Here is a 19,410-nt window from a genome sequence, read left to right as displayed (position 1 = left end):
AAGGCTAATCATATGCAGAATTTTGAACAAGGTTATATAATTTTACATGGCTAAACTCTCGGCTGATTTGGATAAAATGTGAACGCTCTGAAGCCTCTAAAGTCCACCATATCATATAGCTTCCAGAGGCTTCACCCCTGGATCCAACCAGGGGCCACCTTTGGTCCCCCTGGACCCCATGCAGGCAGGGCAAATATAGGTTTTCATATTTTCAAAAAAGAATTAGGTTATATTCAAAGTGTATTTGTATGTAATGTTAATGTGTACCTGTATGACCATCCACATGCCATCAGCTGACATTTTCTCTGTTGTTCCTTTTACTTTGGGGGGGGGCCAGGGGGGGAGAACATGCCGTTTGTCTGTTTCCAACTATACTGGGACGTCATGATTGTTTACTGCTCTAGTTAAAGTACGGAGTACCGATGTCTGTAAACAATATATTGCATTAAAATTAAAAGTTACTTGTGTTGTAGCAATGGAGTCAGAAACTATGGTTTAGTATCAATCACCCCGGCCAAGAAATGCTGGATTTTAGGGTAATCTTATGTATCTGCCCCCTACTGAGCTGAGATAACATCTCTCATCGTTTAGATCTACACTATACACCGCTTCTGTACTATCATTTATCAATTCCCTATGCTCGCTTTTGGCAGCAATGATTCTTACATTATTTACTTTCAAATTTGTCATCCTTTAACCTAACCTTTCTCTGTTTGCTTTGTATGAAACAACAAGTGAGTGTCATCTGTCTTGTGATCCAGATTCTCCCATTCCAAGGTTCCCTCCCACCTGACTAAGGGGACTATTTAAGAGGAGGTGCAGGAAGAGGGGGGGCGGATATTTTCACTCTACTTTTCCACTAAACACTGTTGTGAAAAGGCATAGAGCGTCTTTACAAAAGCATTGTTTTTCCATTATTGTTGTTAATATTAAGTTTGCTGGATTTTTTAACTGAACCATTTAATGTATTTTCCATTAACTGTAAGAAGTAATCCAAATGTATCAATCTCTTGATGAGAGCGTAAGTAAAGGTTACATGTTATGTACATGTCTATAAGCGCAGACCAACAACCACTGCAATATAAGCATTCAAATGTAGTTCAGAGTTACCCAAAGATCATTTAACTGTATTGAATCCAACTTTTAGCTTACACTATTAAACTTGCTAAAAGTTATAGACTAGACAAGATTTTCTAGCAATAATAATAATAATGGGGATCTATATTGGTGATCTCTAACCATCTCAGGTATTCAAAAGGTCATATTTCAAGTGAGAGACAACTGTTCATATTTGTAAGGACTTGAGAACAGTGGCAAATGATGACTTCATATCCTTGCTCCCCTCTGTCAATGGTAGTTTTGTTAGTACAGTATCCTGGCCAAAACACTACATAGGATCCTGGCCATATAACACTACCCTTCAATGGTAGCTTTGATAGTCCAGTATCCTGGCCATAACACTACCCTTCAATGGTAGCTTTGATAGTCCAGTATCCTGGCCATAACACTACCCTTCAATGGTAGCTTTGATAGTCCAGTATCCTGGCCATAACACTACCCTTCAATGGTAGCTTTGATAGTCCAGTATCCTGGCCATAACACTACCCTTCAATGGTAGCTTTGATAATCCAGTATCCTGGCCATAACACTACCCTTCAATGGTAGCTTTGATAGTCCAGTATCCTGGCCATAACACTACCCTTCAATGGTAGCTTTGATAATGGAGTATCCTGGACATAACACTCCCCTTCAATGGTAGCTTTGAAAGTGCAGTATCCTGGCCATAACATTACCCTTCAATGGTAGCTTTGATAGTCCAGTATCCTGGCCATAACACTACCCTTCAACCATAGCTTTGATAGTCCAGTATCCTGGCCATAACTCTCCCCTTCAATGGTAGCTTTGAAAGTGCAGTATCCTGGCCATAACATTACCCTTCAATGGTAGCTTTGATAGTGCAGTATCCTGGCCATAACATTCCCCTTCAATGGTAGCTTTGATAGTGCAGTATCCTGGCCATAACACTACCCTTCAATGGTAGCTTTGATTGTGCAGTATCCTGGCCATAACACTACCCTTCAATGGTAGCTTTGAAAGTGGAGTATCCTGGCCATAACACTCCCCTTCAATGGTAGCTTTGATAGTCCAGTATCTTGGCCATAACACTACCCTTCAATGGTAGCTTTGATAGTCCAATATCCTGGCCATAACACTACCCTTCAATGGTAGCTTTGATAGTCCAGTATCCTGGCCATAACACTACCCTTCAATGGTAGCTTTGATAGTCCAGTATCCTGGCCATAACACTACATAGTATCCTGGCCATAACACTACCCTTTAATGGTAGCTTTGATAGTCCAGTATCCTGGCCATAACACTACCCTTCAATGGTAGCTTTGAAAGTGGAGTATCCTGGCCATAACACTACCCTTCAATGGTAGCATTGATAGTGCAGTATCCTGGCCATAACACCACTCTACAAATGTTCTTTGACTGTTATTATATCCCCTTCAATTGCTCCCCAAACTTTGAAACTAACAATAAAATCACATCATCTGTACATCATTAGACCACTCTTTAATCCTTATTTAATCCCACTCATAACAACAAAAAAACTGTTAAAGAAAGTAATATTAAACACCATTTTCATTGTTTTTTCAGGCATAAAAAGAATAACAACATATCCACTAAAGTTCTAGTATACAGAAGATAAAGAATAGTGCTTCTCTTTGGAAGAAAAATGAAAATGCTCTTAGACAGTAAAGTTAAATAAAAAATTAATTAATCTCCAGTGATCAGATCACAGTTACTTAAGCCAAACACTATAAATGATTTAATATTCCTACATTTTTACAATTTCAGAAACTCCGCTGGGATGATGTGGCGAGAGACTCTTTGGCGCTGGAAGGCATCAGCGTTCTTCCTCTTTACTTGTTTCACTGTCAAATTAATTTGGGTTTTTCAAGAGTATTGAGGAGGATATACCCAACAACTAAAGCAAGGCCTATTAAGTATTGTTGAAACAAAAGAAATAAAGACAAATGACCAGTGTGACCGATGTTTCTTGGGGGACACAAACTGGGAATTCCGGCGTAAAATCTGTTCAAAGACTTTACCAAAGAGTTTTTCTCTAAGACATGTATTTATCCACAAAATTGTAACAGATATTTCGTTTTCTTCACCATCAGCATTTTACAAGCTACATGTATCTACCTTGCCTTTCCCCAAGAGGAAACATTGTTTCTCATTTTCAAAGTTTGCTGTACTCCTGTTTCTAGTCACAAAGTTTTTACCAGGAATCTGGGTTGAGCACCTCTTTTCACCCTTTTCCAAAAATACCTTTTTAACTCAAAACAGAAACTGCCTTCAGGTCGTACAAGCCTTCAAAAGTAGCATTTTCCATTCCTATTTTTTTTTTTTTTGTCCGTTCTTTCCTTTCTTTTGTTTTCCTTCTTTGGTTTTTTGTTGTCTCTGCCAAAATAAGTCTAAAAGTATTGATTGGAAATAGATCAAAGGAATTCTCCTATTTGGAAATGATGTTACTACGGAAACCAGAGATTGTTCTTCTTGCAATCAACAAAGATTAAGAAAAGGAGATAATAAGATGACAATAGATATAGAAACAATGACTGAAATAACCATTTAAGAAGAAGATGGTAGCCTGGAGGAGACTGGTATAAAGCATGATTTGAATTTAGGCCAAATTCCCGTTAAAACCCCCTGGGGATAAGTGATATGACGGAAATCAGGAATATTGGTGAGAACTGATCGCTTATTACTCCGAGTGGTGGTGCAACCGATTTGAGGAGGCTTAACATGGGGGTAAAAACTGGTAACTTGGCACTAATTCGACAGCCAGGAGATTACCAGGGGCTATGTCAAGTAAATTAAAGCCAAATGGCATTACAATAACTCCAAATTACCCCTCTTTCTTCCTTCAACTTGAATCTGTCCAAGTTCATTTCAAATCAAAGTATCAAGAAGTAAGACCTATAATCCTGTCTGTCTAGAATATGTCTGTACTTTCCAATATGTGAAGACAATGAACTTTCCCAAGCTTAGCTAACTTCTAGAAGTTTGCCAAATACCACGGGGAATATTAATTAAGATCTTACAGATCTCAGACACAAAGTGTTTCTGAAGTAAACGGTGAGGTGACGAAGAATCGTTGAGGGTGGTGCGGTTCCTCATCGCAATTTGCAAACTTCAGCTCTGTCACAACTTCTCAATTTTGAAGAGTCGGTTCTAAACCGGCAAGCAAAATGGGGCAGGGAATATTTTCTATTGTTGGTAATTTAAATCTTTGAAATACTTTGGTTAGGGACACCACTGAAAGATGCATGAATCATGCAAAGCTAGACCACCATGAGATATAATTGTCATCATCCTAGGACAACTGAAATTAATATCATAAATCTGTTCAAGCCACAAACAAGTTATGACATTGCCTTTGAAAACCTGACATAGTGGAGGCAAATATATATTGATAGAGTATGATGGTAAACATACCGGTGTACCTTGTGGTCCTATTGGTGTTGAGGGCAGCAGGAAGAAGAGAAGGCTGCAATTGGTACCAAACAATCCAACGTTAAGTTCTCTTTGATCATGAGCATATTTTAACTAGTAATCATTAACAAGTGCCTTAACATTTCCCACACTGTACACAGTGAAGTTTTCAAAGGAATAAATGAAATGATTGAGTCAAGATTCTTCTTCACATAACACATTTAAATTAATTGGTATGTTACATGAGCTTTCTATCATGATGGTTACCAAACCAGAAGGACTCTTAAGACAACAATTTATTAATTTATTACTGGTCAGTAAATATTCATCATCTCCAGGACGATACCAGTATATCGTATTATTATTCTGTAACTTTTTAATTAAATGACCAACTACCACATATCTCAATGTGATTCCTATGTTCCAAGGTTAAATATGGATCGAGTAAGAAAAATAAGTATATGTCATAAAAAGCTGGAACAACTGATGGCACTCTAAGGGGTGTCACCAAAAACCAAACAAAAATATGCTTTGAAGCGGAAGCTATTGTTGTGATCCCACAGAAAATGTGCCCAACTTTTAATAAAGGTTATCAGAAACTTTCAGAAACTTAATCTCCTGGCTACTTTTGGCCAGCAAGTATATTTTCTCTGACATTAAGAAATGTTCACGTTAGACGATAAATGCCAGAGGGAGGAGAGTATATGAGGGTTAAAATGTTGATTGAAGTTTAAAAATGAGTGACTACATATTTGGTGGCGATACAGGTGACCTTTAATGTTAATATGTGTTTTTAACATTTTACCTCTGACATAATACATGTACCGTCTACAAAGAATGTCACTACATTGTTGCCAAGGCATCCATGACAATAGCTGCTGCCCAAAGACATACATCTACAATACTACAATATATAAACAATGTCAGCTTCCTTGTGGTCCGAATGTTTCAAAAGTTTGGAACATAAAGGTGGATGTGTCAAATTCTTGACAGGCTTTAATACCCCACTTCAAACCAAGCACGTCAACTCTGATCATTCTATGGCAGTTAGAACAGGTGACAGGATAGAGCGCTTGTCTGTAAACATTTAAAGTAATGCGGGTTCATGCATTACAGCCAGAATTTCTCTAACTTTGACCTAAATGCATCTTAATGTTTGTAAATAATATATGATTTCTGGGCCAAGGAGAGAAAACTCTTTACTGATTGTTTATTGTCATGGTGTGCCAAAATCTAGCTTTATGATTGGTAGAAATTACATGGTGACGTGTATGTTGTGTTGCATGGAGCAGTTTTTCTTTAAATGTCAGATTGGTGGTTATATTTAAAACTCAACGTAGGGGGACCTTGCAGTATAGTACTTATCACTTTTGCTGTTACAGACAAATATGGACAACAAATTACTCTATTATTTCTAGTTTAGGATATAAGAATTAAAAGAGGGCAATTGCCATTGTTATCATGCAAGTAAATGAAAATCCATTACTGCCACAGTACATGTGTTACCTTGTTCCATGATCAACCTGTGAATTAAACAACAGTCTTAAAGGTACAAACTGCCAGTATATGTGGTTTGCAATGATTCGACCATCTCTCAAGCTTTACTACTTCAGCTATGTGTTTGGATGCACTGCCATGTCACATGATTTATTTCTAGTATGCTCCCCCTGCCCCCCCCCCCCCCCCGGGGGCCCAGTCATCTCCTAAATAGAAAACCAAACTTGTGTTGATAATGTAGGAAATCAATTCAGTGAAGAAGGGTAAGTTTCTGACAGAATCAAATTATATTTTTGTTAAATGTCTCTTTCTTCTTGGGTATTACCAAGTAAATTTAACTCATCACATATCCCCCAATGGATTGTGAAAGCATGTGATAAGGTGTTGTAGTATTCATGCTGGAGTACATTTATTCCTACATGTACTCAGACTGAGTAATATAAGTAGTCTTACTCTTGAATCTGGGACTTACAACATATATACACTCAGGTCAAGAAATGATGAAGTCAATGTTTAGTCCCTTGAATTCAAAGTCTCTATTAGGCAATTTATGAAATCATTCTCATTTTTTTTTATTGCCCTGATTCCTTGAAATATGCTAGAAAATCCAACTAATGGTCACCCCTGCAGTATAAGCTTACAGAGAGTTTGTTGCCAAATAAGAGAAACTTGTCCAAAGCCAGATTTACTTCTCTAATGTGAATCCCACCAAGCATAGTACTTTTGGGCAGGCTTCAGCAACTTAAAGAGCAGACTACATGTTGGAGACAAAACTAATCACCTTTCATTTTTGGCTCCAATATTTTCAGTATCGTCAAGGTGATTTTGGTGGTGTCTATAAAACAAAAAACCCTTCCTGTCAGCAGAGTTGAGCAATTTTTGAACTTTTGATCAACTGGTTATCTAATTTACTATTAGCATTTTGGAATAAGAACCGATGGTGAATCCCCGTTCACACTATGTATGTAACAACACCACTGATACAGTACAATCAAAAAGTGGAAGACTGTGTAATTACGTGAGCCCATTAACACTACCTTGATGCAATACAATATCATGCAGAAGTGGAAGTAAGTTTGACTTCTGTCTATGATAAATGTGTTGGACTGAAATTGTTTACAACAAAAAGAAAAGAAGAATGTCATTTACCACTTAAAGGTGGGATCGCTCGTAATTTCCTCGTAAATTCTGTCCTTCACACCACCCGATTCAAAAATAATATCAATACTACCCTCTACCGGTTCGTCGCTGTTGTCTCGTAATTTCTCAGCAATCCAGTATTTACGGCTAGTAAGCAATAAACGGGTTCGGTTACTTGAACGGTGGCCTTGGCGAAATTCCTGCATAGTTTCTTGTCTGTGGCAGTACAGCGAGTTGTTATGGAACAACTCCCTGGTCAGTAGTATGCGGTATTACGCCGCGTTTTCGTGTGTGTTGTGTGATACAAAACTCTGTGCTTTGTTTTACGTTCAGAACTTTTCACAACTAATGGGCTGTACAGTATAGGTTACGGTCGAGCTTTGCATCAGGCGTAATAGTTCGACCAGGGCGCTGCTACTCTAGGCTCTAGCAGCTTCCTGCTTTTACTCTTTTAGGCCTACATGGTGAGCAGTCGACGTCAAGAAACAGCTCAAAAAACTATAGTTATGAACTTTATGTCTGATTTACGCTGACTGGTGTCACAAAAAGACAAACGCGAATGAGTGAAAAATATGACTGAAGTGATTACAAAATTGGGTATCAAACGTAAAGTCAAGTCCGTCATGTGTGAACAATTGGTATTTCAGCCAATATAGGTATTAATTATACATAAACAGAGTCACAGCTTACATTGTATTTTATATATAAATTTTAGTTATATATCAGGAGGGTAAGACAAAGCATTTTATGTCATATACCATATATAGATAAATATGTACATTTAATTATTTTTGGACTCCTGGCAACGGGCCCTTTAGGCGATCACTTGCCCTAGCTGCACCCCGTCCTCCTAACCGGTGCACGTAAACCCTGTCCTTGCACCCCTTGACCCGAATTAAAAAATAACGAAACTTGAACGGAAAAGGGAAGGAAAATACGTGCCATAAGGGGCGGCTCCACCCTCTTTAGAAAGGATTGGCAAAAAGGGAATAAGTACATGAACAATAAACTAATAGTTATTTCCATTGAAAAGTGTCTCGCTGAGCATCGGCCGTCAAAGCAAAAAACTTTTTTTCCTAAATCACGTCAGTGTATTGCTTTCCAGCGTACTGTACTCCCAGAATTGACTCTCCTGCTTCTTGTTCCGAACAGCTCCCAACGAAATGCCAAAAAGTCGGCAACGGGGTTGGGGTGGGTTACCCAGCTCCACCATGGGGCACCTCATCTCGACTGACTCGAATTACAACTCGAAACTTTAACTGAAATTGGATTGAATTAAAAAAAATATATACTAGCTGTCTGCATGGATCATACTTATCTATACTATTGTGTGACCATATAGGCGTACAGGCTCTATATAGTCAACCAGGAGAAACTGGGGGGAAGCTTTTTTTCTTGCCACAGAAAATTAAACATTGCCCGGAAGTTCCTAGCATGATTAATTCATTTCTAACTTCGACGGCAATGAAGGACAAAGAGAACCATATAGGCCTATGCCTGACTATAAGATCATTGAACCATCAGGAACAACTCCGAATAATCTTCCATTTGCCGATTCATTACACTGGGAATAAGGGGTGGGGGTGGGGCTTTCCATTTGATCCGCAAGTATATTGAATGGTCACCACAACAAGGGTGTATAGCTTGGGACTAGCACGGGGAGACTTGTCAACCTTGTGAACTTTTTTTGGGGTGAGATGCGGGGGGGGGGGGGGAGTTAGCAAACTAAAACATACAGGGTAAACAGAGGGGAGGAAAGAGGTCAAAAAAGAAAGAGTGAAAGACAGATGAAGGGATGGAGGAAGAAAGTAAAGAAAATGTGGAGATGGAGGCTATGGGTAGAGATAGATATGATATGAAAGTACAGAGAAAAAAAAACCAAGAGCAGAAAAATGGAGATCACTGGGATACTGTCAAATACACAAGAAGAATATACAATCTAAATACTGGAATTAAATAATGCACAACATAAATACAGCTTTATGACATCAGCAAATCAAAGGGGAAAGATATAATGTTTCAAGGATGCTGGAAAATAAGACACAACAGAAGATGGTTATGGTTTCTGATCTATTAGGCTTCTTCTCTCTACTGCTACCAGGATGTAAGAGACCACAGGGACTCGCACAACTCTTTAAGTTGTGATGACCTCTGACCCTTACTATGCCTAACTGTTATCTTGCCAGGAAATAAATACACCAGTGCATGAGAGGAGGTGAGAGACAGGACTGATTGATCGTGTCGATAGGGGTACATGTGATTCAAGAAGATAGATGTAAAGATTAGCATCGTTTGGATACTTCAAATGGGACCCCTTCCCCACCCCCCCCACACCCTCCCCCACGTTCAAATCATATCCCCTCCTGGCAACGGAAATGAACACCAGTATAAATAAACCGATACAGATATTTATACACGCTGTGCGTGTAGGCCTATATACAATAATATAAAGCTGGCCATTCTCTGATTGTTACTCCTTGATTGAATTTCCCCAACCTTGCCCACCTTGACTTAGAGGGTGGCCAAGCTCCTGATTTACAGTCATAGCTACTATCGAACAAAATGGACGAAAGCAATTTATCTCAATCTGGTGATGCAGATGTATCATTAGCTGCTAATCCAACGTTTGTGAATGTCGCACAACCTGTCAACAAAAGTCTGGGAAAAGTGCTTGCCCCTGCCATATGTATGATCTCTTTTGTTCAGGATCATGTAAATGTGGCAATGTGTATTCGTATAGTCTGAGATTTTTCTCCCATGCTGCTCCATATCTAATCCTACTGGTGACATTGGACAGAACATTGGCAGATGGCTTCTTGAGAGGTGTTGAAGTAACTGGATCAGGAGTATCTGTAGAGATTACATAAAACAATAGTTACTAGATTGCAAGTATCCTGCTATAGCTTCTATGGCTATGACTAAAAATATACAGTACCTTTTGTTTAGAACTTATCACACTTATGCAGCACTGGAAACTGATATTTCAATTTAAATGGTGTCATTGAGTTTAGAGGACATTGAAGTTACAAGTATGTTGGTGAAACCAAGACCACCCTCAAGAAGCAGTTCTAGTCACAAGTCAATACCATGAAAATGGAGACTCCAGTAGGGGAACACTTTCAGCTCCCCAATCATACCATTAAAGACATGTCCCAACAGGTAACTAACTTCGTAGACTAACCATCTCAGACACAGTACACCACGGCAGAGATAGAGAGAGTGGACGGAGTGCCCTAGCACCATTCAACTGAATGGGCTCAATATACAGGAAGGACATGACTAACTTTATCCTGCTCCATCTCTGTATTCTGCTATAGTTTATTTGCCCTCTCTCCTTACTTAATCCTCGCTTTGTACTCCACAGTTTATCTAAATACCTCTGCTTTCACTGACTCCTTTTGTTCAATACACCATTAACTTCTTTCTCTGTGTTCACCATGTCCTCTCTGTTCCAGGCTCTATAGTGTCTCTTTAATTTACTGTTACTAGTCAGTTTGCCTCTAAAGAAGATCCTGATAATATCAGGCCCACTTACTTTTATAAATTCTCATACACATGTATGCTTTTTAGTGGATGAGCAATATGCTACCATCTTTTTCTTTTCTTTTGGAATTTAATGAGAATGAAATTGTATTATTTTTCTGATCACACCAGATCAGATAAGATTAGCACTGCTCTTCCAGTCTGTAATTCATGCAAGGATAAACATATAAATTTACCTTCTCCTTTCTGAGTGTCAACTGATCTTTCTGTGGTGACAGCTGCTGAGAATGCCTCTGTTTGACTTTCAGCATCTTTCCGGAAAAGATGCATTTGAAACCTATACAATGAAACAAAAAAAATTGTCTGTAAATCATATAACTGAAATAGTAATTTTACTGTACACCCCAAGCTTAATTGTATGCGTAATGAATCTGGTAATGACCAAATCATTACAAACATACATGTTTTTATCATACCTACCCAAGAAAAAATATGAAAGAGAAAAGTAACAAACAAACACTTAGGCAGATTTCAATAATAACATATTGTTAACCCACATTGATTTAAACCCAGACAAGGATGAGATATTCTTTCATACTCTTCTTCAACATATCCATAAACCGCGGTACCTTTCAAGAATTGTAAGGATAATTTTGTGTTGCCCAACTGCTTGCCCAACAACTTGAGCTCACATGTCAATGTAAAATTTACTATGTAAACTTCCTGTCTTAGTGAACTGATTGGTTTCATATCGCTAAAAGATGTCCAGTCTTTTGATCAAAGTTTGATGTACACTCATTATTTACCTACTGTGTAAACTTCCTGTTTATGTGAGCAGTTGGTTTCATGAGTGAGAATTGAGATGCTAGCTTACTCCATGACACCATTGTGAAAAATTCCTGTTTACATGAATAGCTTGATTTCAGACTACCATTAATTTAACGCTAGATTACTCTCCACAAGAGATAGTTTCGGCCACCAAATTTAATAGATATTATAATTTTTGAACACTAAACATCAGATCATTCACAAGAAGCTGAACAAAAACAAGCATAGTACTGACTATATATAAAAAATATGATAACTTAGCACAGCATCATAAAGTATGAGCATCAGGCCTACACAAAAAAAACTGGTACTTTCTTACCTCCAGGCATGGCTATATAAAGGTTTATAAAGGTATAGCTATATGTACTAATATGGTCCCTCAATTTGTGAGGCTAATTTACCTAATTTCTTGCATAGCAGTTGGGTTCCTTCAAAAATCCCAAACACAGAAATGTACACATGATTGCTGGAATATTGGACAGACAGTCAGTAGATAACAGTATAACACCCTGTTGCCCACATGAACCATTAAAACTTGATTGCATATATGCTGGCTGTGGCTGACCTTAGAAAAACATAAGGTCTAGTTGCATACGCAGCGGTGTGAAAACATGTGAATCAGTTAGTAGTGATTCTAAATTATTTATGTATAGTAGATGCATTATTTTTATAGGAAAAATTGCAGGTTCATGTGGTTGTACTTGTACAGCACAGTAGGCCTTCCTCACTGGTGTATATTACAAAATTAGGGAATACAGTTACTATGAACACTAAATTCAGATACTTATTACTAATACTATAGGCCTTAGTCCTATGTTATATGCCTAGTTAATTATGACTGGGCATAGGTGAGGCTTTTCTTTCAAATGCTCATTCACAAGAATTATTCCTCAAACAAGGACAGCTGATAACAATTTAGAACCTGGAGGGGTGGGGATGAACAGATCACCTAGGCCTAGTGGTTAGAAAATATATTTCCATCAATTTGTTGAGGCAAAAAAACAGTTTACTTTTTGGTGATGAGAAGGCCCAGCTTTCCATGGCATAAATATGAGGAGTGAAACTAAAGACCCCCAGTCCCTGTCAGTCTTCTTTAGGAAGGATATTTTAATTTTTAACTGTATACAGTACAAAGTGGCTATTCTTACGACTAGTTGTAAGAATAATTTCCGACTACGCATGGGCAGTTGCTATTTTTATGATTAGGAGTACTAATTTTACGACGAGGAGTAACAATAACTTCCGGTTAGGGTTAGGATTGAGGTTTAGGGTTATGTTTAGGGTTAGGGTTACCCCTACTACATGCGCAGTTGCTTTATTTACTTTACTGCACTTGAATTTGCCTTTGTCGTAAGAATAGTTTATAAATAATTGTTACGACTAGTAGTCGTAAGAATAGCCACGGCCTATACAGTATCCTCATGACAAGCATTCACAAACAGTGATGATGATGACTCAGTAATACAACTTACTGCTATTTTGTGCTAGGATAAGTATGATAAGGTTAGCATACGCTAGGTCCATTGGAAAAATAATGAATGATAGGCCTAGTTACAAAGCCTAGGCTCATCAAATCATGTATGTTACAAATACAATAGCATAGACACTGCAAAGTTCGAACACCTAAGCCTTAAAATACCCCAAAAACTATCTTCATTTTATTGACAGATATGTACGTACATACTTGCGCACGGGTCATTTTGGAGAGGAAATAACTGTAGCTTCCTAGTTTTTAGTGATATTGGCTTTCGCTTGTAGGTTATCATGGTGAAATTGTGTATTTCTTAGGGGTGTCCGAACTTTGCAGTTTTCTGTACATCGCAATACTGACAGTTACCTAGGACAATACCCTGTAGTACTACTATGTACTAGTATGGGTACCGTTGTTTTCCGCACACGTTACTTTCCGCTGAAACAAAACGGTGTTTTCCGCAAACAAATTTGTCAGCGGAAAACAACGTTTTTTTCAGCGGAAAGTAACGTTTTTTTTTTTGGAGGGACAGAATAACTTACTGAATTGATTAGGCACGTGGAATGAGTTAGGAAGGTGGAGAAGATAGGATTTAACTGTAACAGGATAAATCGGCCATGATTTTAGATGTAACTCGTAAGAAAGGTGGTGCAAAATGCGTGTTCGACTATTAAAACAGCCCTTACTTATACAACCATTTCCAGCGAAAATCAAAGATAGCGCCTTTTACAACTTTTTTTTAAAACTATCATTACGCCGACCGCAGTTTTAATACTTTATTAGATAGTCAATCCTTCATAACGCGGGTGTCCCTTTGCCCTTTTATCGGCCGACCACCACATACTTCTTCAATAATCCCTAATTACACACCCCCAAGCCTCTGTATTATAAGCAGCTTAACTTTTCTGACATGAACTCAGTCTAACCATCCTTTATCGACGTTCTTTGATACTTTCTCATGTTATTTTAATCATCCTGCCTGAATTTGGTATCCTAAAATATGCGGAAAATATAGTATACAGGAAGGTGAAAAAAAGGTGTTTTCCGCAGAAGAATTTTTTCAGCGGAAAGTAATCAGCGGAAAGTAACGTATGCGGAAAACAACTGAAACCTACTAGTATTACCCTATACAGTTTTAGCCTAGCTTAGCAAATCATTACCTTTTTGTGTGATCCTGAAGCAAATGTTCTGCGAAATCTGCGTTGCTAACAGAAGTCAAATCGTGGACATGTTTGTAGAGCTCTTTCTCCATTTGCCAGTTTACGTAGGAACGTAGAAGATAGATCTTCGTGGCATCTCTTCGTCGCTGTTGTTCCTTTGCACTGCTGTTTTTGTCAGGTCCATGCAACAATGGCTTTCCTCCACTTGAACCTACGCTAGTTCCAGGATAAGGTCGTTTTCTTTCGCCCGATTCTCCTTGCCCTGATCCCTTTTCCATGATTGTCACTATACTCTAGTCTAATCGAATGTATTTGTACGAAAATCGTACAGTATTCTTTACTCAAAAGGCACACAAACAACAAACTATCGCGTACGAAAATCCTTTGCGGTAAACAGCACAATAATCTGAAATGCTGTGTTATAACATTATGTGTGCATGGGTACGGGCTTGTTACGCATACGCTTGCCTGTGCTATTCACTGATCTAAATTTGCCACCGAGGTCACGTGAGTTTTCGGGGTCCCATTAAACCTCGCTGAAACCTCGAAAATGCCAGCGCCCTCTAAAAAAAGTCTACGAGCGATATCGCCTTTAAGAAGCCAAATAAACAGAAACTTGCAAGACTAGGATTTAAGGTACCATACTTTTCACCTTGTTGCCATGGAAGTGCATAGTGGCAGTTAGTACTCTTACTACAGTAATAGGACAACCTCAGGGATGTGGTGTGATCACCACAGGTTATAAGCTTGGCTAAGGTAAGAATAGCCCTTAGGATTGACTGTAGCAGTAAAAGCATCAATTTACCCGAGAGAGAGAGTTATGTCATCCACCTATGAGCTTTCATCCTTGATTTTCCACATAATAGTAAAGGTCACTTGGTTTGGCAACTGACCATGTGTGTTCATCACCTTGTTATGGTCATGGTCAAATGACAGTTCTGATTCTTCACCCAGTTGGGACTGTCCTGTCATCTTGGGGGCTTGTCACCTTTTACCCTGTCAAATCAGGCTGATCCCTGCATGCATGGAGGTATAATTATATCTGACCTGACTGAACAGCAATTCTGTTGCAGTTTTGGGACCCACATGTTTCACTGACAATACATGATTAGCTGGAAAGATATGCTTGTCTTCTTTTAGCAGGTATTTTTTAGAACGTTCTGAAGGTCATTTTAGATGTAAAATTGATGAGTACCGGTCAGTGGCTTAGTCAGATGGGGGTGGAGGGGGCAGTGGCGGAGCGTCCATTAAGTCAGGGGGGGCAGATGCCCCCCCTGACGGACTCAAATGGACTGCTGGAGCCGTTTTCACCTTTTTACCATTTTTAACTTATTAGCGATTATTGACTTTATTATTGCACTCTCATCTACTTATTGACATTTGTCACATTTTGTTGGTGTAATTTTCTGACAAAATGCTCTAACAGCGGTCTTGTGATGAAGCGCATGCACTTTCAACACGCGTATAAACTTCAGAGTTGTCACAAATGGCGATGACACCTATTTATTCTTCGTTTATCTGCAAATGAGCAAGGCCCGGAAAGGGTCATTTCCGGCGATCTAAGGAGTATCTTGACTTGAAAAAATTCTGTACGCTCCGCGCCAACCTGTGCTGGCGCTCCGCTTAAATATTGTCGAAAGCGCCCATACAGACCATTCTCGCCCCCTCTAACCAATACCCCTAGCTCCGCCACTGCTGAAATGTGCAATCAGAATGCTATGAAGCCACAAACTTCATTCCAATATATGCCTATATCAAGGTAACATTGTTGCAGTCTGTGGTATACATACGGTTTCTTTACTTTTCTTCAACAAACTGGATGTGTTTGGCCCTTCTTTCGTGCCAAGTGAAACAAGCTAGTTCACTTCATGCATCCTAGGTGATCACCACACCATATGCCATTGACTACTTGATCCCTTATCGTGTTGGCTGACGAAGTAGAGGCCTTTATACTTTGCGACGTGATTACTGGTTGCTAAAGAGGCTACAACAAACTTTCCCGCCAAAGTCTTAATACTTCATCGACGAAACAACTGTCGCATCAATTTAATAGCTTGTAGTGTGAACGGAGATTTCTTTGTCATATCGTACATAGTATAAACTGGGCTGTGATTGGTCAGTTACAGTAGATGTAATACAGCACAAAAAAAAAGAAAAAAAAGAAAAGCGGGAAAATAGTCTTCCTTACGAAAATTTTTATTATTATTTTAATATTTATTATTATTGAAGGTTTAGGTCATCAACTATGAAAATGAATTTCACTTCATGGTTGATCTTCAAAGCTATTCAAACTTGTCAATATCACAGGAGCCATATTGATAATTATATTAAACTAGATGCATGGCAAATAACAATTTATTGTTGCAGTAATTTGGCCAGCTGTTTACAGATTTGCAAGGATGGTTGGTACAGTTTGTCTATTTTTGTGACAATACAACAAAAGATCAAAGAAAATTCCATATCTCTTTGATGCTTTGTTATAACAACTATTAACTACAATGAAAGTCTGACCTTGGTTGCATTCTGTTAATTTCTTTGTGAGATACAAATACACCTTAAACCCTTGTTTCAGGTCATCAGCCACTTTGAACTTAAACCGAAAAACAATTTGACCTAGAAACAAAGCTCATTATGATTACTAGATCAAAGAAATCTCTCCAAGTGCGTGACTGTGTTTCATACACCACTGATACCTGTATTGTGTGAGCGTTATCCCATTATATGCCAGGCTCTTAACAATCCCAGTTAGTTTTGTGCCATGCCTCCTTACAATTTTACCAGACATTACCCATACAGAGCCCATCTTGATCAGCTTACTTACATTACATTTTGCTTTGAATGTTATCCTCTGCTAGAGTCCCAGTGTTTTACCGAGATGCATCTTCTTTTATCGGCTCACATTACCGTAGCTTCTTTCAACCATCTACTGAGAATCAATTTAAGGGCTATGAATAATTCCGTATGTCACTGCAAAATATCAACCTAGCTCTGTCCCATTTGTAACAAACACTTTGAACATTCTTCTCTGGCATCTGCTACATGTCTAAGCCAACCTCACTACCTAAGGCCACTATAGTATCAAGAATTTAATCGCTATCATTGCTTTCCCTGCAGAAAACAGATGATGATCGATGGCTATAACCAACTATTGATATTTTTGTCTAGGTAACTTTCAAAGGCGGCATAAACCAGCAATCCTCATTGACAAGACTTGGCTGTGATAAATTATTAATTATTAACGACTATCAAAAGAGCAGCTACATAAAACTCTTCCTCTAATACAAAACTTTCCTCCCCATGCAAGTACCCTTTGAAGGCTTTTGTAAAAATCTTTTACAATGACATCAACAAAAGTCTCCCATAACACCTACAATTTTCATCTTGTTCTTCATTTGAATACTTTGTTTTTTTTTCTATAATAGAATTGGTTTTACAAGAAACTGTCCTAAGGTTATCAAAATTGTCACATTAAAGGGTGTGAATACTCGCGCAAAAAGAAACGTCTATTGCCGGTAATTTGACCTAGTTTCGAAGAGGTGTAACAGAAGTGTTAAACACCACCTTCGATCCCAGAAAATACACACACAGCTTGCTACCGTCGGTAATTAGACATTAGTGTACAGTCAGCACATACATCTGCGGTCAATATACCCACAGCACAGTATACAAACGATACAACGATGGACATATCTCGATTGCTTTGCAGAGTTTTGCATTGTAAGTACCTCTGTAGTATCCTTTAGTTTACAGACATTATTTGGGTGCAGGAAGTTTCTTTGGACCGCAATCTCTTTAATATCGGCATCTGGGAGGCGGAGGCTAATTCTGCTCCTACAATTACAACTGTCTTAACGACTCACATCACCCCTAATTTCCTACCTTTGACATAAATCTCCTGACTGACACTATTCTGTCTCAAATTAAACATTTTTTTTTTTTTTATGAATAGTGTTTTTTATCATAAAAACCTATGTTTGTAACACAAAACTCCATTTGTTTCACATCAAAAGATTCACTTAACCTCCCACAGCTCAAAGGTGGGGAAATTAGTCAAATTTCAGTCTCTGTAGGCTGTAAGTTAATCTAATCTGTCACTTTCAGCTGGTCACAGACCACATTATTAGTAGGGTTGTTGAAGCAAGTTCAAATTGTTCAATATTGATGGTAATTAGCTTAGAAACCTCACCATCATGTCCAGCTCCACCTATGAGAGAGAGAGGGAGGTGGAGAGAGAGGTGGAGATATCAAACCAATGGACTGTCATGTCCAATGCAACAGTCTACAGGTAACAAAGTCATCCCACTTAAAATACCTAATAGCCTTAATAAGACAGAAGAATAATACAAGGGTACTCCCATGTAACTATCAGAGACCTGTGTTTAATAGTGGTGAGGTTAAATAGGACAATGTATGGTATATGGATAAATATACCATATACCACTATTATACCACTATTAATCCGTAGATTTATTGCCCTATTTATAAATTTTGTAATTTATGCTCATGGAATAAAGAAATTGAATTGAAAAAAAATGGTCTTTATGTAATTCATTGGAGCCTATTAATCCATAGATTTATTGCCAAATTCAATTTTTCACACATCATGCATTTCATTATTAGAAATATCACAAATTATGTAATGGAATAGATGTGCCAGGCTAAAACATATTGCTAGAGAGTGGTGACATACCTTCAATTGATTATAAAGATCTTAAATGTGATTTATGTGAGCATTGAGGGAGGAGGCGACGTGTCTCAACCCACACTCCAATTGTTAAAATATTTTGCAAATATGGAATGTTACCTATACAGTAACAAATACAAAAATAAAATGCATTTAAGATTAATATCCTACTTAACGGTTTATCTTCGCATAAAATTTCCATACTGTCTCAAACAACTGGCAATATGTAGGATGAAGATGGCAAGGAGAAACAGGGGTATGGGAAAGAAGTGATGACTGAATGGACCTGTCAGTTGTGACTCCATAGTTGAAGATTATGAGAACTATGAGTTATGAGAATTATGAGTTTTGGTCTGGAAAAGAAGACTGGAGGGATATACTATCCAAGCTTAAATGTTAAATTTATGCTAATCCTGGTTATGTATCATTCTATCTATCATTGATCGGAATAACCCAGGATTCCTTACACACTTGGTTAAGTTTGACTTCTGGAGTAACTGAGTGTACCATGAGCACTTTATCATATAGTTTGACTTGTGTCCCCTATCATTGCCTCCCTGTGCGGAGTTGATGTTAGATTGGTACCCTTTCCACCTTGTAGCATAACAATCCTTATAATACATCTAATCTCTGTGATATAA

At 38.3% G+C, this 19,410-nt stretch overlaps 2 protein-coding genes across 9 annotated transcripts in view; both read right to left on the bottom strand.

Annotated features, from left to right (window-relative positions):
- LOC139979871 (pirin-like) overlaps positions 1-19,410 on the bottom strand; it is a 107,999-nt gene that overhangs the window by 5,558 nt on the left and 83,031 nt on the right. The gene's annotated exons all lie outside the window — the stretch shown is intronic.
- On the bottom strand, positions 9,474-14,684 carry LOC139979990 (uncharacterized). Its single transcript, XM_071991311.1, has 3 exons — positions 14,086-14,684; positions 10,863-10,963; positions 9,474-9,993 (listed from the first exon to the last, which is right to left on the bottom strand). The coding sequence occupies exons 1-3, from the start codon at positions 14,361-14,363 to the stop codon at positions 9,791-9,793; spliced, it is 582 nt and encodes a 193-aa protein (XP_071847412.1). The 5' UTR covers positions 14,364-14,684; the 3' UTR covers positions 9,474-9,790.

The sequence above is a fragment of the Apostichopus japonicus genome, chromosome 14 (assembly GCF_037975245.1).
Source record: "Apostichopus japonicus isolate 1M-3 chromosome 14, ASM3797524v1, whole genome shotgun sequence".
In the NCBI taxonomy this organism is placed as follows: domain Eukaryota; kingdom Metazoa; phylum Echinodermata; class Holothuroidea; order Aspidochirotida; family Stichopodidae; genus Apostichopus; species Apostichopus japonicus.
Note: the sequence above shows the minus strand (reverse complement) of the source record. Positions and strands in the feature narration are given on the sequence as shown.

Excerpts from the sequence above, each read along its gene's own strand:
- LOC139979990 (XM_071991311.1), bottom strand. The coding sequence starts at position 14,363 with ATGGAAAAGGGATCAGGGCAAGGAGAATCGGGCGAAAGAAAACGACCT. Across the intron at positions 10,964-14,085 it reads CTTCAGGATCACACAAAAAG|GTTTCAAATGCATCTTTTCC; the intron begins GTAATGATTTGC and ends TTCATTGTATAG. Across the intron at positions 9,994-10,862 it reads TGACACTCAGAAAGGAGAAG|ATACTCCTGATCCAGTTACT; the intron begins GTAAATTTATAT and ends TAATCTCTACAG.